Below are 18,393 nucleotides of genomic sequence, written 5' to 3'. Positions count from 1 at the left end.
AGGAGTGTTAAATTAACACTGAAGCAGAGTTAAAGTTAATGAAATAATTAAGTGATTAATTGAGTTATGATTGACCATTATTGACAAGCACCTGGTATTAACATCCAGAATCAACAAAGACGAAAATCACTATTTTAATGGTGTCACCATTATAGTGGTCAGTGTTTGCTTTAGTTGGGCTCTTGACCCCTGAAACTTTAAAGTCAGCTTTTAATTGGCTGTTATAACTGAGTTATAAAACTGATGGACAAGCAAAGACTATTGTTATTTCTGAATAACGGAGTTAAAGTTACATAGCTGATTATTGCAGTCCTATGATTCTTCAACAAAGTATTTCCATCATTTTTAATACAATCCGAGGAATTTCTTAAAAGTTGTTAGTTCAAAAATATTTCAAAAGAGTCTTTCAGTTAGACATGCAAACATCAAGAATCAGCCTGTGAATCTCAACAATGGTGAAAATCAAAAAAAGCATGTTGCAGTGCATTCTGGGTGCCACCTATCAAAATTCATCCATGGCTCCCATGATGCATTGCGTCATGAATTATGAATTATTAGCTGAATTGTTTCAGTAATTTCCTTTATTCTTACTATTCTATTATTGATTTTTATGTTACATTTAGTAGTTTGTTTTCTAATGTTTAGAGTTGTTCTGTTTTTCTGAATATGCTGTTTGTCACCGTTGTTGAGATTCCTACACTCATTTTTGATGTATATGTGTGTGCCTAAAACAAGCTTTTTTTAATTATCAGAACAACTTTCAAGAAATCCTTTTAATTACCAGGTACTGTACAATCACAGGGTTGTTATAATCAAAGAGGTCAATCAAATCTGCTTAGGCTTTAATTGAGTTTGGCGATTCAGGTCAAATTCCCACGTTTTAATTTTTTTCTTGTCTGTTTGTTACAATTCAGTTGTAACAGCCAAACCAAATCTGCCTTTAAAAAAGGAAGGCTCAAGAGCCCAACTAAACCAAACACTGACCACTATAATGGTGACATAAAAATAGTGATTTTCATCTTTTTTGATTCTGCATGTTAACATCAAGTCTCGTCAATAATGGTCAATCATCCCTCAATTAATCATTTAATAATATCATTAACTTTAACTCCAAATGTAGAATGTCACTTTTTTATTTCTGTATTACTAAAGCTAGAATCACAAATATAAAAAAACATTAGCACAATCAACAATAACACATATAAGACATTGGGTTTCCAGAGGTATCTTGACTGGTAGATGGGTCAGACTTGGGACGTAGCATCACATCAGCTATGGTCCTGTGGAGATTATTCATTGTTTCGGCAGCGATTGACCTATACAAACAATATAATAATTATCTCTCTGACATGATTACCACATTTCAAAAACAAACACATTACTGTTAAATATTATAACGTTATATATATAATCTATTATGGGAGAAGAGTTTTATTTGATTGTGTGTTAATCTTGGCCATAAATGATCGTTATTCTACACCTTTTCTTTTTTTACTTAGTTTGCCAAAATCATATTTACTATTACATTTGTCTTGGATGATAAAGTCACCGACGTGATATTTGGATTATATCATGACTTTTATATAACCACTTTAGATTATAATAACAGTTTATGAGTTTGATATGTTACAGTTAAAATTGTGTAATATGTATTGTTGAAATTTAAATTCACATTAAATTTTTTTTTCAATAAATCCATATAGCTCATAAAATAGCTGGTACTACTAGAGGTACCAGTATTTAAAGAACTCACCTAACCCTCTGCTGACTTGAATTTGCAATAGCTCCTGTGTTGATGGAGCAGGTGCACCAGACAGTACGCCATGTTGACGGGGATCATCAGGTCTCCTGGTTCTGCTTCTAGGCATCCCCTTATTAGCTGATATCCTTCGAAGGAGGATGGCACGCTGTAGGTCAGAGATGTAGCTGTAGTCCTTCTCCACCTTCAATGAGTATAACCTCCACTTCCTGGACTTTTTGTTGTACACCTTGCCATACCTGACAATATAGAGAAGTGTATCAGCTTAGTGAAAAGTTTACAATGTAACATTTATTTTATAAAAAGAATTCAAAACTTACTGAATTGTGCCATCAGCTTTTCTCCTGGCTGGTCTATGGAGATGATGGTTGTAATCGAGGCCAGCCAGCATGGTACGAGCAGCATAAACTGGTGGGGAAAAGCTGAAGCGCTTGCTGGCATACATCAGTATGTGGTTGTGAAACGACTCCAAATCTGCAGTTGACCTGAGTGCACATTAGATAAAAATACATACAATATATATTTTTTTATAATAATCTTGTTCATTTAATATCGACGTCAATTACAGTAAAATGTCTTTCACACAGTTGATTTGACCATTTACAATATAGAGCTATATAAAGTTGCTTATGTACCTGAAATTCAGATACTTGGGGGAGAATAATTTCAGCCAGCCTCTCATGTGCCACTGAACCACTCTCAATCAATTCTTTATCTCTGTCGTCCAGCAAGGGGCCATGTTTACACTCACCAAGAGCCCACGTGTGTTCTCCTGTGACATGGTGCAGGACTCCCACCCACATGTCCTGTGGTAAAACATTTACTGATTTCAAATTCTAATTGCATAAACAAGTCACAACAAGATTTTACACAAACAGCATTAAAACTTGTAATTTTTAGATTTAAAAAGTGATGGACTAAAGCATTATAAATGTAATTGAATGCCAAAAGTAATAAATACACATAATATGTCACAACATTTGTACAATAAACACCCACTATATCAGTTATTTCATTTTTAAACCTATAAACCAAAACGGGTGATTATATAAGTTAGTTTAGTTTATGAAAAGAGATGCTTCAATTTCTTCTCTTTCTAAATATTGAAAATGAAAAAATATATCAAAGAAAAAAATACTCACAATAAACTCTTCATAGGTATCTGCCGTCTTACAGCAGTACCAGAAGTGATTGCAGATGTCTTTATTCCACATCTGGAGAATGGCACACCCCTTTTGCTGCCCTGCCTGGATGCATAAACAATTATTCTTTTGTGTTAGGTAAACTATGATTATGTCAACAGGATTAAAGATACAATAAAATATGTAAAAAATAAATAAAAAGGTATGGAAGGGTGTTGTTATGTAAGTTTTTATTGTGATCAGATGAAATTGATTACTGATGCGGATTTATTATACTTACTGCATGAATTTTTTTGCTCAAGTTTTTGGACCCATGCCAGACGTCCAGAGTGTGGTAGACTCCGCTGTCTCTGTATTTCCCTTTGTCTGGAGGACAAAAGCTAGGAATTTAATGCATACTCACCCAAAATAACCCAAACAATATCATGTCATAATCAGAGTGAAGTATTTTGTCTGTAATGAGTGCAGAAATTTGGGGTGCTTTACAAAAACCATAAAGACTATAGTAAAGATACTTACTGAAGAGAGCTGATATTTGAGAATGAGCATCGGTACAAATTTCAGTCAAGTTTATTTCTTTGCGGAGTGCCTCGAAGGTCTGTTGAAAGGCCTCTTTCTCCATTACAACAGAGTTCCTCATGGTCTCCCTCTTGTCGATGTTGACCATACTGATTATATGTTTAGTTTCATTTTCCATTGTTGAATATGTGCAATACTGTGCACAGAATCCAGGACTGTCCATCCGAGCATCACCTTTTATAAGGGAAAGCAAAAGAGCTAAATACTGTTCAACAATGACATACTCATTTTATACATACAGTATATAACTGCATAAAATCACTGGGCAACCGTAGATGAAATTAGCTCTGTATAAGGCCGGTATCTTTTACTAATGGAAGATTTTGTAAAACAAACAACACAAACATTTATACATCAAAGTGTCTGTTTCCATTTTACCAAGTGATGTTTAGTTACTGGTATTTCACCTATAGTACAAATCTGAGGATCACATTCTATGCGGTTTTGCCATCATTCACACCTTGCCTCTTGTAAATGCATCTTTTGAAATATTCTGTACTCTCTTTTAATAGATATCCTGTTTATTTGTGTGTGTATGTGAATTTACCTAAGGCCACAATAGGCCCTTTGGACTGTATTTGGGCAATGATTTCAGCTCTCTTCTCCTTCCAGAATTCCTTTATGGTGTCCACACAGTATGAGTCTTGTATTCGGAAAAAAGATGACTTCTCCACCATCCCCATATTCATAAATTTAAAGAGAAGAGAAATCTTGGCATAGTTAATGCCAGACAGCAGTATGTTACACGCCAACATAAAGTCCCCAGCAAGCATTCCATATTTAAAATTGGGCTGTGAAGACCATTTCCAAACAGTGTGACCATTACAACATATCTGAAAAAGAAAGACAATTAAAAATATATATTTAACCTTTATTACACATCGAAAACATTTTAAATTGTTCAAAACATGTTATCAATACAGTCACACAAAGTTCAGACTCACCCATTCCACAATTGCAGCTGTACCCCTGGAATGGATGTTGACCTCAAATGGTTTATGTGCCCCACACTCTGCATTTGTGTTTGTGTCCTTAGCAGTACACATGTTCACAGGTAGAACAAGATATTCGGCAAGCAGCTTCAGACAACTGTGGTATGTTATAGATGCTGGCTGGCCAATCATGTCATCCTCAACCATGATTTTAGCAGTCTCTGGGATTGGATGTATGTCTGCAATAATAGGGTCTTGGGAGTTGTCTTCAGCATCGTGCACAGTGTCCTCCATACTAATTGTTTGAAGGGAATCCAGACAAATCGGAGTCTTCAGAGCACCGCCAGTCCTGTTGTAACACAAATATTAAAAAAATATCTAGCAAACATATGAATAACTTCAATATAATAGTCATACAGTATTGAACATACCGCACACAAATATGTGGCATATAGTCATCATCATCACTGTCATCATAGTCTGTATCTATTTCCTTTGTTTCGTCTTCTTCAAATGATGACACAGACTTTGTCTCCATATCAGGACACCAGGTGTCATCTTCCCACTCGATACTATGTAATAAAATTGGAAAATTATATTCAATCTAACAATATAATTTAAAACATCTATTCAGTCAACACAACAACTTACATTGAGTTTTTAATGTTGTTAAATTCATCTTCACTGATGACATCCAGATCCAGTGATGACATACTAAAGAGAGATAAAAAAGAAGATTTTATGTCACCATCACTGGTTGAAGTAATGATGGAGATAATAACTATAAAGTGAAGTTTGATTAAAAATGTATACAAATGTCTCACTAATCAATACCTTGCATCTAATTCCTGAATGTTTTTATCCTGTACGCTGCTACTATCCAACTCTTCAACTCCAGGGACTGAGAAGTCATCATCTCTGGAAAAATGACAATAAAAACAGATAAACATGTTGATTGTTATAAAAACTGTCACTCGTTCACTGAACAACACAACGTACAAGTCTCACCGGTCAGAAAGTGACTCCGAGACAATAGTGGATACAGGTGGTGGTGGCATTGTAAATCCACTTTTCGATGGTGTGGACGTTGATATGTCTTTCTCATAACTAATAAAAAATAAATAAACAATCATCACATCAATAAACATCAATAAACATCACCACAACAATTACATCACATTTATAAAATGTCTTGATTACAGATAAACAGAGTAACATACACTCAAATATCAACTCACAACTGCATTGCAGACACAAAATAATAACACACACATACAACAAAGTGTGTAAGACACACACAGATGCAAGATAAAGACATCAGTAAACATAGGTAGAGAATATAAAAACAAAACAAAGGCGAAAAAAACGTGAGTTAGACAAGAGGGTAAATATAGTTCTAAGAAAAGTTCCTAGATGCGGAGTAACGTTAGGCCTACTATCTGTTAAACATGTATTTAGTTATCTAAAGCAAAATTATGCACAATTTAACACTACAGCTATCATCTTGAGCTAGGCCTATAGATTATTTATCGTCTCTACTCAGCTCGCTAAGTAATGTTATGTTAGCTATATTACGCAGCTACGTGTGCTAATGACACATGCTTCATGAAAAAATAAACAAAAAAATATGTATGATCAAAATACAAAAAGAAAGATTTACCTGTCCAGCAGAAATAAAGCCATCAAGGAGTCACTTTTCAGCCATTTCACATTTTCTCGCCATCGCTGGAAAGCCACGCCGATATTAACTCATGTTTTATTTATTTGTTTATCCAAAGACTTTTTGTTCATTGCCTTTTCTTGTACTGTTACTGTCTTCCTTTTTTTGCCTGGTTTGCCTTCACTAACTGCATAGGCCGGTACTGTGAATTTTGCTTGCTGTTTCTCTGCCATTGTTTTGGTATTCCTAGGATCCGTGCCTGTCGAATTCCTCAAATCAAACGTGCACGAGCAAGTGGGCAGGTCATGTGTGGCAAAAGGGTGGTTGCCATGGTTGCGAGAGAGTGACAGTCGCCTAAGCCAATCTTATGTTTCGTCCCGAAATGGAAATAATGAGCTGTGTTTAATACAGATTAAACAGTCTAGAGTCACTCGATTTTTATACTCTTTTTATCAGAATACTTACATTTTAATTATGCATTGATATATATAGAAAGTTTAAACAAATTTGGAAGAAAGTTGTTTATACATTTTCTACCTACCCTGCCTTTAAGTAGTGGAGTTATACGTGCCTGTCTAAATGATGCAAGTACACCCGGCTGCAGCCTGCAGATCGAGGCGGGGCTGCACTTGGGGCGGGGTTGCACATGCAGCCCCTACTCTGATTGGTTCAATCGTCTTTCATAGACTTACATGATAGGAAATGTGTGCGTAGTTGGTGTAGGATGGAGAATGCTGTTTAAAAAGCTAAAAACACTGTACAGTTTTACAAAGCCTTTACTATAATGCAGTTTTTTATTGTTAACTTGACTCACTATGTCTGATTTATTGAATCAAGAGATGTTAGCTGCTGCAAGTTTACTCTTCTTGACCAGATTAATTCACAAATGAATAATTTGGACATTCTAAAAGCACACTTAACGTGAAAGTACGTGGCTTTATGCATTAAAACAGTGTTTTAAAAAGACCAAACTCAGTAAACAAATTATTAATAAAGTATTCTATTCACAGACAAGCAGATATGAGCACAGAATACGAACACAAAGCATTTAATTTCCACCCATAACCTGCTTGTCTGTAAATAAAATGTGTTATTAAAAATGTTTACTGAGTTTGGTCTTTTTAAAACACGTTTTAATGCATTACGCCACGGTACGCGTTTTCCTTTCAGTCTAATGGTTTTCTATGGGAGGAAAATGCTTAACACGTAATTAAACACATTGCATTCTTATTCTGGTCTCATCTGCCTGTCAGTGAATAGAATGCTTTATTATTAATTTGTTTACTGAGTTTGGTCTTTTAAAAACACTCTTTTAATGCATTAAGCCACATTAAACGTAGAATGTCCCGAATCACTCCAGCTGATTGAAAAGAATCAGCTCAATGGTCACAAAATGTATATCGGAGAAGATACCAATTTAATATAAATAGATGATACTTTATAAAGTTAATCTCAATATTTGACAGTGGCTGTGAGACTGCAGTAAGATAAGAGCACAATTATCATGAAATTGTGTTCGTTACTATAGCAACGGTTTACAGGTATGTCCTTTCAGAATCATCACTGGCCGATAGAAATAAAGGTTTATCGATTTCTTCACTTTCAAATTACGAGGAGCAGCATATTTTCCTGAAATAAAGGGGAGAAAAAGTCTATGTTTTGCAATGTAGTAAAGAAAATGTAAAGTTTCATAGAAATTGAATTGACAGACACATTAGACTATTGCAGTCATTTATCAACTGCATGACGGATAATTATATGTAACAATAATTGTCTTGTCATGCTATATAAATTAAAACAGTAATGATACACCCCTTTTATTTTCCTTTCTCATACTCTGATGATATGAAATAATCATATTTTCTAAAATAATTTAATTCATAATTAATTCTTCTATCTGAAGACCTGGTCGTCTTACTGTGGATAATCAACCCAATTAATTTACTATATTCGTATGTTAGCCTAAAGATCAGCTTAATTTAGAAAAACAATCATTTCAGGGACATGGCGAGTTACAGGCTAATGTTTTTTTTTCTTCTTTTGTGCATTATGAAGGCTTTATAAAACTGTACAGTGTTTTTAGCTTTTTAAACAGCATTCTCCGTCCTACACCAACTACGCACACATTTCCTATCATTTAAGTCTATGAAAGACGATTGAACCAATCAGAGTAGGTGTGGGGCGGGGCTGCACGTGCACCTGGGGCGGGGTTGCCCCAGGTGCAGCCCCGCCTCGATCTGCAGGCTGCTGCCGGGTGCTTCTCAAATGATGAGGGAATAACACCAGTGTGGAGGGAAGTATTGATGATGTGAGTGAGTGCAGGTACAACTGCAGGAGAAATGGCTTGAAGGAGATGAGATGGAATAGGATCAAGCGGGCAAGTTGTAGGGTGATTAGAAAGGATGAGTTTTGAGACTTCTGCCTCAGAGAGTGAAGAGAAGGATGTAAATGAGTGTAAGTTTGCTGGTGATATGAGCTTGACTGATTGTGGTGTGGAAAATTGTGCACTAATGTGTTTAATTTTATTAATGAAAAACGTTGCAAAGTCGTCAGCTATTAGAGATGAAGCAGGAGGGGGAGGAGGAGGACAAAGAAGTGAGGAAAATGTTTTAAAAAGCATGCGAGAGTTAGACGAACTGTTAATTTTGTTATGGTAGTATGTCATTTTAGCAGAGGAGACATTAGCAGAGAAAGAAGATAGGAGTGACTGATACACATTAAGGTCAATAGTATTTTTGGACTTGCGCCACACCCTTTCAGAAGCTCTAAGCTTAGAACGGTGTTCGTGTAGAACATCAGATAACCAAGGGGCAGAAGGGGTGTTACGGGCTGGCCTGGAAGATAAGGGGCAAACAGTGTCTAAACAAGATATAAGAGTGGAGCAGAAAGTATCAGTAGCACTGTTCGCGTCCAAAGATGCAAACAGTTTAGGGGAAGGAAGTGATGATGAAACCATTGCAGATAGCCGGGAGGGTGAAAGTGTGCGTAGGTTACGTCGAAAGATGACATGTGGAGGAGTAAGTGATGTGTCAGGGACCATGTTGAGGTTAAGAGTGAGGAGGAAGTGATCCGACGTGTGCAGTGGAGTAACCAGAACATGATCTGTAGAGCAGTTTCGTGTATAAATAAGGTCCAGTTGGTTGCCTGATTTGTGAGTAGCAGTAGTTGACACTCGGTTGAGATCAAAAGAGGCAAGCAGAGTGTGGAAATCAGCAAACAGAGGTTTATCTAGGTGGATGTTGAAATCTCCAAGCATAACTAGGGGAGTACCATCCTCAGAAAAGGTTGAGAGCAACACATCTAATTCATCCAAAAAGTTACCCAGTGGTCCTGGGGGTCGATAGACAACTAAAAAATGTATTTTAAAAGGGTAGGTAACAGTAACTGAATGAGATTCAAAGGAGCTGTTGATACCCAAAGATGGTAAAGGATTAAATTTCCAATCATTAGAGATGAGCAGACCAGTACCTCCACCTCTTCCAGTAAAAAAACACAAAAATGATACTGGCATTTAAAGAAGTTTGACATTTTGGGAAATTATTTACATATTCTTGCCAAATTTTTCTTAGAAAATCTCTCAAGTCTAAGCGGTAAACATAAAGCTAAGCTGTTAAGCTTAGTGTAAAGGCTGGGAACCGACAGAAAAAGCAGATCTGTCTCAGTCTAAACTTCAAGATGGTCTCAGTGCTTCCTGTTCAACATGAAACCCCCCCCCCCTCCCTTTTGTGAGAAGTGCCATGGGATTTATAATGACCACAGAAAGTCAATGTCTCATCAATGTGGTTTTTTATTTTATTATTTACAGTAGTGCATCCCTATACTGGGGCACACATACAGGATGAGCTCCCCCTACTGGCCTCACGAACACCTCTTCCAGCAGTAACCTAGTTTCCCTGCTTCGCCTCAGTGGGCTGCATGTCTTAGGCTACAGGGTGATATGACTCCTAAAGTGAGAATAATATTGTATCACTTTTAGGCATGTTTTGCTTAATTATATTGTTAGGGTGACCCTCTCCCAGATCTGTGATGTTCTTTGGTTGCATTTCATGTGACTTCCTGACTGATCCACAGGAAAGATCAATCCTGTTTACCTATAATGTGGTCAGTCTTAGGACTTCAGTTATTTAAGATGTTGAAAATGCTCCAGCTGGATTTTGAAGAGAGTAAAAGTTAAAATGAAGCATTATATTATAGGTTATGTGTGGTTTCAGTTGTTCAGTGTTTCAGTGCTTCTGTTGTTGGCAGCTACATTACTACATCACAGCCAATGCTAATGCTAGCACTGACACTGAGCTATAGTCATGCTAATCCTAGTACACACTACAATCTCTTCTTGCCCATCCCATATGTTAGTATGCTAACGAGTATGTCATAGACAAACTTAAACCTTATTATTTAACATATAACTTAGGAAAAACTTGCCTTCTTGGTTTGATTTTCTTTGTTTCCGGCAGATCCAGAAGATCCCAGTTACAGCGACAATCAACAGAGATCCAGAAGAAGAAATCAGCACTATCAGAGATACAGAGTCTAGAGGATGAGAAGGAGAGTAAAAGAGAGAAATTAACAAAAGTGAATAAACACTATATCAGTGCTGCTCTACTGAACATGTGTGACAGGGTTGAGCAATGAACAATTCTGCTGTGATGATGAAGATGATGATTTCCTCTTCTTGTCCTACTATCATCAGTCGATCCACACAGAACAGCCTCACAGCCTATTAGTGTTGACGATTGATTACAAAAAACAAAAAACATTTAGTGTTTTTTTTTAAATGTAACTACTATTTTGATGCTTCAAAAAGTTAATTAAGAGATCGTAAAACTAATATGAATGTGAATTTGATTAATGTATCAGTAGTGTAAATTCATATGAATATGTATGAACATATTTGGCTGTTTAGTCCACTCGAGACTCAATTGTATTATATCATGATAAACAGATTTAATTTGGGCTTGTATTCAACTATAAACATTGATCAGCGAACATAATCAGAAGCTCAATCGTGCTTGATGCACAAGAACAAACAGTCTTTTTTTACAATAGCTTTCTTTACCCTCATCACTGTTCCCTACATTAGTCAACTCATACGGTATGTTGAAGGAGTGAATGAAAACAAGTGAGTGAATTTGGATACTGAGTGCACAAAGAGGACTGCTGCTTTTACATTTTGTGCTTTCAGTGTAATAATCAGATGAATTTCAGCAAAGTGACATCTTCTGTTGAAACTAGCAATTAATTTGGCATGACCTCATTATAGGTATTCTCTAGCCACTGAGTGTACATCAGGTGTACACGTATTATTGTGTTGCATTATGTGATTGAATGAGTGCACTCGATAATGTCCATGGTTGTGCTTTCATTTACCATATCTGATATGTGCGCATAAAGGGACATTGATTTGTAACAGCTTTATAGGCTTTGACAAGTCAAACAGAGAGTTCAGGAGTAAGCTGCACCACCTTGAGAGCTGTGAACACCTCTGCTTCGAGCCTTGGGAGGAGTTGGAGCAAAGTCTGGTCCAGACTCATAGACTGGAGCGGGTCACGGCCCACTTAGTTTGAAGTGGGACTCAAACCCAGGTCACCAGTATGGGAGGTGGGCAAGCTAACAAGGATGTTAAAGATTGCAGCCTCTGGTGTCAGTCACTTGTTCACCTCTTGAGATCAGAGGATTGAGGTTTAGATAGGGCACAGGTGTAAAACTCAGTTCCCGCAGCCCTGCAGAGTGTAGTTCTAATCCTGATCCAACACACAAACCATCTAGTTTTCGAATAAGCCTGAAGGACATGATTAGCTGGATCAGGTGTGTTTAATTAGGGTTACATCTAAACACAGGGCTCTGACCCTCCAGGAACTGAGTTTGACACCCCTGACCTAGGACAACCATACGTCTTCTCTTTCCCAGACACGACCTGTCCAGGATTTCTATATTGCCTAACATATCCAGGTCTTGGCTTTGTTTTCATGTTTTCATAATTGCTGAAGGTAATGATCGAGGAGTAGTTTGACCAATAACATGCAGGCATTTTACATGATCGACCAATCATGGAGCGTGAGAAGGTAGGATCTACAGAGAATAGTCAAAGCAATAAAAAAATATGCACACATACTGTATTAGGTGTGTTGGACCTGAAGAACACCGATCCTTGTATGAGAAATTTGACTTAGTTGGAGAGAAACTATTTTTAACAAAATTATCATACTCAAATTTTAGAATCACTTTTATTAAAAAAACATGTGGTCTTGTCATACTTTACATAATCCTGCTATAATCAAACTGTACATTTTAGATGACGCATATTTAGAATAAAAACAACATGTAATCGCTTTAAACTCATTTCCCTTTCTCTGTGATCAGAAAACATGCAGTGAAACACTATTTGTTTGTAAATGAATGACGAATAAGATATATATGGATCAAGGTGTGGGTTATATGATGTTATTCAAGATGTACAAGATCATCCATGAGATTCTTGTAGTTTTGTCTGAAGAGTGACTTTGTAAATCAGTGCTTTTTCTAAACTGTTTGTATGCAGTACAATCCTAATCTTGTTGACTAAGCACAGAAGAAAGTCTTGTTGTGACTGAAACGTTTACCATTCTGAATGATATTCTATTGATGAACCATTAAATTAAAATCCAGACATCAGTGTTACATCTGAGAATAGGATATAAAAAGAGGAAACAAAACAGAGACAAGGAAGGGAATAAATATGAACAAAACCAAAAGGTGTGTGAGGTATTGTCCTGTATGAACTCATCATCAGTTCCAGTCATCTGATCATCATTTTTTTGGGGACATTTTCATACACAGCTTCTATCTTTGATTTCTGCAAGGAAACACAAACACAATCAAGAACCTGTGGATATGATAAAAAAAAAAAAAAAACTGAACCGCAACAGCTGCAGCTCAAGACCGGACTTCAGCACAGCTAACATGGCTTAACAACTTTGTTTGTGCATGTGTGTGTGTGTGTTGATAACAGAATAAATTAGATATGATTTTAACATGTTTTAAATTAGGCCATAGACCAAATTATGGACTGGCTTTGGTGTAATATTAAAAAGCCTTCTTGTAGCTTAGGCTATAACTACACCCAGAAGTCTTAAAACCTAATGCATAAATTTAATTCATGGTGTATGGAAAAAAATAGAGAAAGCATCAGGTCAGATATAGAAATTGACTGACCATAAACTAAAAGCATGTTATAATGCAACAATTGGAGCAATCTGGTTTAATCAAATTGAACATTTTGTATTGCCAAATGTATTGCAAACACAGAAGTAAAAATCTGTCACGAGTCCGGACCCGGTGTTCCTCCCTCTCACCACCAGAGGGCGCCACTTCCCCATCTCCCGGACTCATTCACCTTCACTCTACACTTCTGGTTCACTTTGCACACCTGTTTCACCCACTCACACACATACACACACACACACACACACACACACACACACACACACACACACACACACACACACACACACACACACACACACACACACACACACACACACACAAACACACACCTGGTGCCTATTGTCCTTGGCCATTTATACACCACACTCCCACCACTCTACAAGCCTGGATTAATTCTAATGTTATTTGTTAGTGTTCATCATGGTATCGTGTCTCGCATTTTGGCTGCGTCTGCTCTGGTCCCTGTGATTTGTTTCTGTTTTGTTTTTTGCCTTGTTGGCCTTTTTGTTCTCATTAAAGATAATCTCCCTGCATTTGGACCCAGACCTTGTTTCTTCCATGGCGCTTGTTGTTGTATGTCCTAACTTGACAAAATAAAGTTAGGACATACAACAACAACAACAACAAAGAAATATTTTTTTATTTATTTTTTGGAAATTCTGTAATTTTGTTTTCTACGCTCTCAAATTCTCAGTTCTTCGCTTCAAAATCTAACATTACACTCAAAGCAGGGTTTAACATTTCCATTGGGCCCTTATTTCTCTAGATTGACAAATGCTTCATTTGATTGAACTAGATTGCTCCCATTGTTGCATCATGACATGTTTTTAGTTTACGGTCAGTCCATTTCTATATCTGACCTGATGCTTTCTCTATTTATTTCTGCGGTCTGGATCTTCATTAAAATTAAAGTTTATTCACTCTTATCTAACACTGGGATCAGAGAGAAAGCCACGCAAACACTGTTTTCCCACAACCTTGCACTGCACAGCCTGGGTATCTTTATCATTTGGTTTCTGCATGGACCTGAGCATTCGGCTCTCTCATAAACTCTACATGTGTGAATTGGTGGGCGGGGCTAAACAGGCAGTGATGTAGAAACAGGTGTTGATCTTCTTCTGTGGAGGCGGTGTTTTTCTACATTACTGCATCATAGAGTAGAACATTCCACAATCTGTCGTGTTGGCAGACTGCCTTCAATTGTCGGGTCTCGGGGCTAATCACCTGTCTTTTTGGTGTGGGTGTGTGTGTTGGGATGGTGACTGCTCACCACGTCTGCCTGTTTTTGTTTTCCCCGCCTCCCTTGTTCCCCGTGGTTAACCATAATTGCTCGCCACCTGTTCTCTATGTCCTTCTAATTTTTTCCCCTTTATTATTCCCTGTGTTTCTCTGTCTATTGTCAGACTGTTGTTATTCGTTCCAATAGCTCCGATCATCCAGCAGTTCTTTGTACTCACCCTGTCGTGTCTTGTCCTCAGGCTCCAGTGTGTTTGGCTTATTTCTCTGCTCTAGTTCTTACAAGCCCAGAGCTCCTAGTAGCTTCAGCTGTTCATCCTGTCACTACGAGTGAATCCTGTGAAACGTGACTCATCTGCTGTTCATCCTGTCACTACGAGTGAATCCTGTGAAACGTGACTCATCTGCTGTTCATCCTGTCACTACGAGTGAATCCTATGAAACGTGACTCATCTGCTGTTCATCCTGTCACTGCGAGTGAAACCTGTGGAGCGTGACTCTTTCTTCTCTGTCTCCGCTTTGTTAATAAAGCCTTGAGTTTACCCGCACCTGAATCCAGCCTGCTTTCTCCTGACAGAACAGTCTGACCATATTATGGATTCAGCGGGATCTGGTCCGCTTCACGCGGCTCTCGCTCATCAGGGAGTGTTGATCGGGCAGCATGCCACTCAGCTCAACACCACCGCGCTGGATGTGGAAGTTCTCAGTGCCCGAGTCTCCGAACTCCTCACACGGGTGGACGATCTTCAGCAAGAGGCAACGAGCCGGGGTCCCGTTCCTCACACCGGTATGTCACACGAGTCCGAACCCCATGCCAACAATCCACCGGTCTACGATGGCGATCCTAACGCCTGTCAAGCGTTTCTTTCCCAATGCTCGTTGGTGTTTTCTCTGCAGCCCCGGCGTTACGCTAATGAAGAGACCAAGGTGGCTTACGTCCTTACACTCCTCTCGGGCCGTGCCCGCGAATGGGGTATCGCCGTTTGGAGATCGCGGGCTCCCTGTTGTGCCACCTTCGCGGTTTTCAGTCAAGAGATGGCCAAATTGTTTGATCGCTCTGCTCAGGATGACGAGGCGGCGGCCCATTTATCACGACTGTCTCAGGGGAGGAGCTCCGTGACTGACTATGCTATCCAGTTCCAGACTTTAGCTGCGGCATGCGGCTGGAATGAGAGCGCGCTGCGCGCTCGTTTTCTTGAGGGGTTGGATTTCGCCATTTCGGATGAGCTCGCGGCCATAGAGCTCCCGCGGGAATTGGATCGGCTCATTAGTCTCGCGCTCCGCATTGAGGGTCGTCTCAGCCGGCGCCGCAAACAACGGCAAACACCCGCCCCGTGGCGCCACCTAGAGTTCTCTTCAGCCAGTTTAGCCAGCCGACAGCCCTCGGAGGAGGAGCCCATGCAGTTGGGTCGTCTACGGCTTACACCACGGCAGAAGCAGGAGCGTCTGTTGTCGGGGGCGTGTCTATACTGCGGCAAGGGAGGCCACTTCGCCCTTCAGTGCCCATTAAAGGGCCAGGGTCCACCAGTGAGGCGGAGCGTCCTGGTGGGCACTGTTCTCAGCTCAAGCTCTCCTGCAACACGCACTCAGCTGCCGTTCCAACTCTCCTTCCAGAGTCATTCACACACTGGACTCGCCCTTGTGGACTAGCCCCGTTTCAGCATGGTCATTAGCTGGCCGTCCCCTTACCACCATCACCCACGTCACTCCCAAGATAGACCTCCATATTGCTGGCAGTCATCATGAGCGGATTGAACTGTTTATTATTGATTCCCCTAAGGCTCCTTTAGTTCTGGGACACCCATGGTTGCACAAGCACAATCCCCACATTGATTGGGTCTATAATTCTGTTTTAGCCTGGAGTCAGTCTTGTCACGTGTCATGTTTGGGTGCTGCTTTTTGTCCTGTCTCTGTGTCTTGTGTTCCTCAGGAGGATCCCTCTGACCTGACTGGTGTTCCGGCGGAGTACCACGATCTTCGGGCGGTCTTCAGTAGGGCCCGGGCCACCTCGCTACCTCCGCATTGCCCCTACGACTGTGCCATTGATCTCCTCCCGGGCTCTTCTCCGCCTAAGGGTCGTTTATATTCCCTTTCAGGTCCAGAGAGAGAGGCCATGGACAAGTACATACGTGAATCACTGGTGCAGCGTTTTTCTTTGTTCAGAAGAAGGACGGCTCCCTGCGCCCTTGTATTGATTACAGAGGTTTGAATGACATTACTATCAAGAACAGGTACCCCCTACCTTTAATGTCTTCTGCTTTTGAATTGTTACAGGGAGCTCGGGTCTTCACCAAGTTAGACCTGCGCAATGCCTACCACTTGGTGCGCATTCGGGAGGGGGATGAGTGGAAGACGGCATTTAACACCCCTTCGGGACACTACGAGTACTTGGTTCTTCCGTTTGGTCTGACCAATGCTCCAGCCGTTTTCCAGGGACTCGTCAACAGCGTGTTGGGTGACATGATTAATCAATTTGTCTTTGTGTATTTGGATGATATTTTGATTTTTTCTTCTTCTCTCCAATTACACACCCAGCATGTCAGACGGGTTCTCCAGCGGTTACTAGAGAACCAGTTGTTTGTCAAGGCGGAGAAGTGCGAATTCCATGCTGAGTCTGTTACGTTCCTTGGCCATATTATTTCTACGGAGGGGATCAAGCCTGATCCCGCTAAGTTTGAAGCTGTTGCCCAGTGGCCGGTCCCTGACTCCCGGAAGGCTTTGCAGCGTTTCCTGGGTTTTGCCAACTTCTACCGGCGTTACATCCGGAATTTTGGTCAGATCGCTGCACCGCTGACAGCCTTAACCTCCACTAAGGTGTCTTTCAGGTGGAACCGGGAAGCGCAGGTAGCCTTTGACATTTTAAAGTCCCGTTTTGTCAATGCACCTATTCTGATGGTTCCAGATCCGGAGGCCCAGTTCATTGTCGAGGTTGATGCTTCTGACGTTGGGGTTGGCGCAGTTCTATCTCAGCGTTCCCTCCATGATGGGAAGGTTCATCCTTGTGCATTCTTCTCCCGTCGTCTCAGCCCTGCAGAACGTAACTATGACATCGGCAACAGAGAGCTGCTGGCGGTACGATTGGCCTTGGGTGAGTGGCGTCATTGGTTGGAGGGGTCAGCGCAGTCCTTCTTGGTCTGGACGGATCACAAGAACCTTGAATACATCCGTTCGGCCAAGAGGCTGAGCTCGCGTCAGGCCCGCTGGGCGCTCTTCTTTGCCAGATTCAATTTCACCCTCTCGTACCGGCCGGGATCAAAGAACACCAAGCCTGATGCCCTCTCTCGTCTGTTCGGTGCTCCGGGGGGAGAGTTTGCGGCCGAGGCCATCCTTCCTGAGGGGGTGGTGGTCGGGGCTCTTTCGTGGGGTATCGAGCAGCGAGTTGAGGAGGCCGGTCGAGGGGTGCAGGTGCCGGGAGAGTGTCCGGCGGGCAGGTTGCTGGTGCCGGCTGCGCTGCGCTCTGAGGTCCTTGAGTGGGATCACTCATCCAGGTTAGTCTGCCATCCAGGTATTCGGAGAACGTTGTCTGCCATCCGACAGCGTTTTTGGTGGCCTACTATGGCCGCAGATGTTAGACAGTTTGTGTTGGCCTGCCCCACATGTGCCCAAAGTAAGCCTGTCAATCGCCCTCCTGATGGTCTACTGCATCCTCTCCCTATCCCTTCCCGTCCTTGGTCACACATTGCCCTTGATTTCGTCTCTGGGCTTCCTCCGTCGAAGGGAAACACTGTAATTCTCACGGTGGTGGATCGCTTTTCCAAAGCGGTTCATTTTGTTCCCCTGCCCAAGCTACCCTCCGCCCGGGAGACCGCCCAACTGGTGGTGGATCACGTCTTCCGTCTCCACGGGTTACCGGTGGATGTGGTTTCTGATAGGGGTCCCCAG

General features: G+C 40.6%; 2 protein-coding genes across 2 annotated transcripts in view; one reads left to right on the top strand and one right to left on the bottom strand.

The window, feature by feature from the left end:
• LOC132159346 (carcinoembryonic antigen-related cell adhesion molecule 1-like) overlaps positions 1-18,393 on the top strand; it is a 165,453-nt gene that overhangs the window by 97,020 nt on the left and 50,040 nt on the right. The gene's annotated exons all lie outside the window — the stretch shown is intronic.
• LOC132159254 (uncharacterized) lies at positions 1,915-5,535 on the bottom strand. The gene is made up of 11 exons (XM_059568791.1): positions 5,421-5,535; positions 5,247-5,330; positions 5,064-5,126; positions 4,844-4,984; positions 4,425-4,761; positions 4,028-4,313; positions 3,421-3,654; positions 3,182-3,267; positions 2,902-3,006; positions 2,395-2,565; positions 1,915-1,998 (listed from the first exon to the last, which is right to left on the bottom strand). The coding sequence occupies exons 1-11, from the start codon at positions 5,468-5,470 to the stop codon at positions 1,915-1,917; spliced, it is 1,641 nt and encodes a 546-aa protein (XP_059424774.1). The 5' UTR covers positions 5,471-5,535.

This window comes from Carassius carassius, chromosome 16 (genome assembly GCF_963082965.1).
Source record: "Carassius carassius chromosome 16, fCarCar2.1, whole genome shotgun sequence".
Classification (NCBI taxonomy): domain Eukaryota; kingdom Metazoa; phylum Chordata; class Actinopteri; order Cypriniformes; family Cyprinidae; genus Carassius; species Carassius carassius.
Note: the sequence above shows the minus strand (reverse complement) of the source record. Positions and strands in the feature narration are given on the sequence as shown.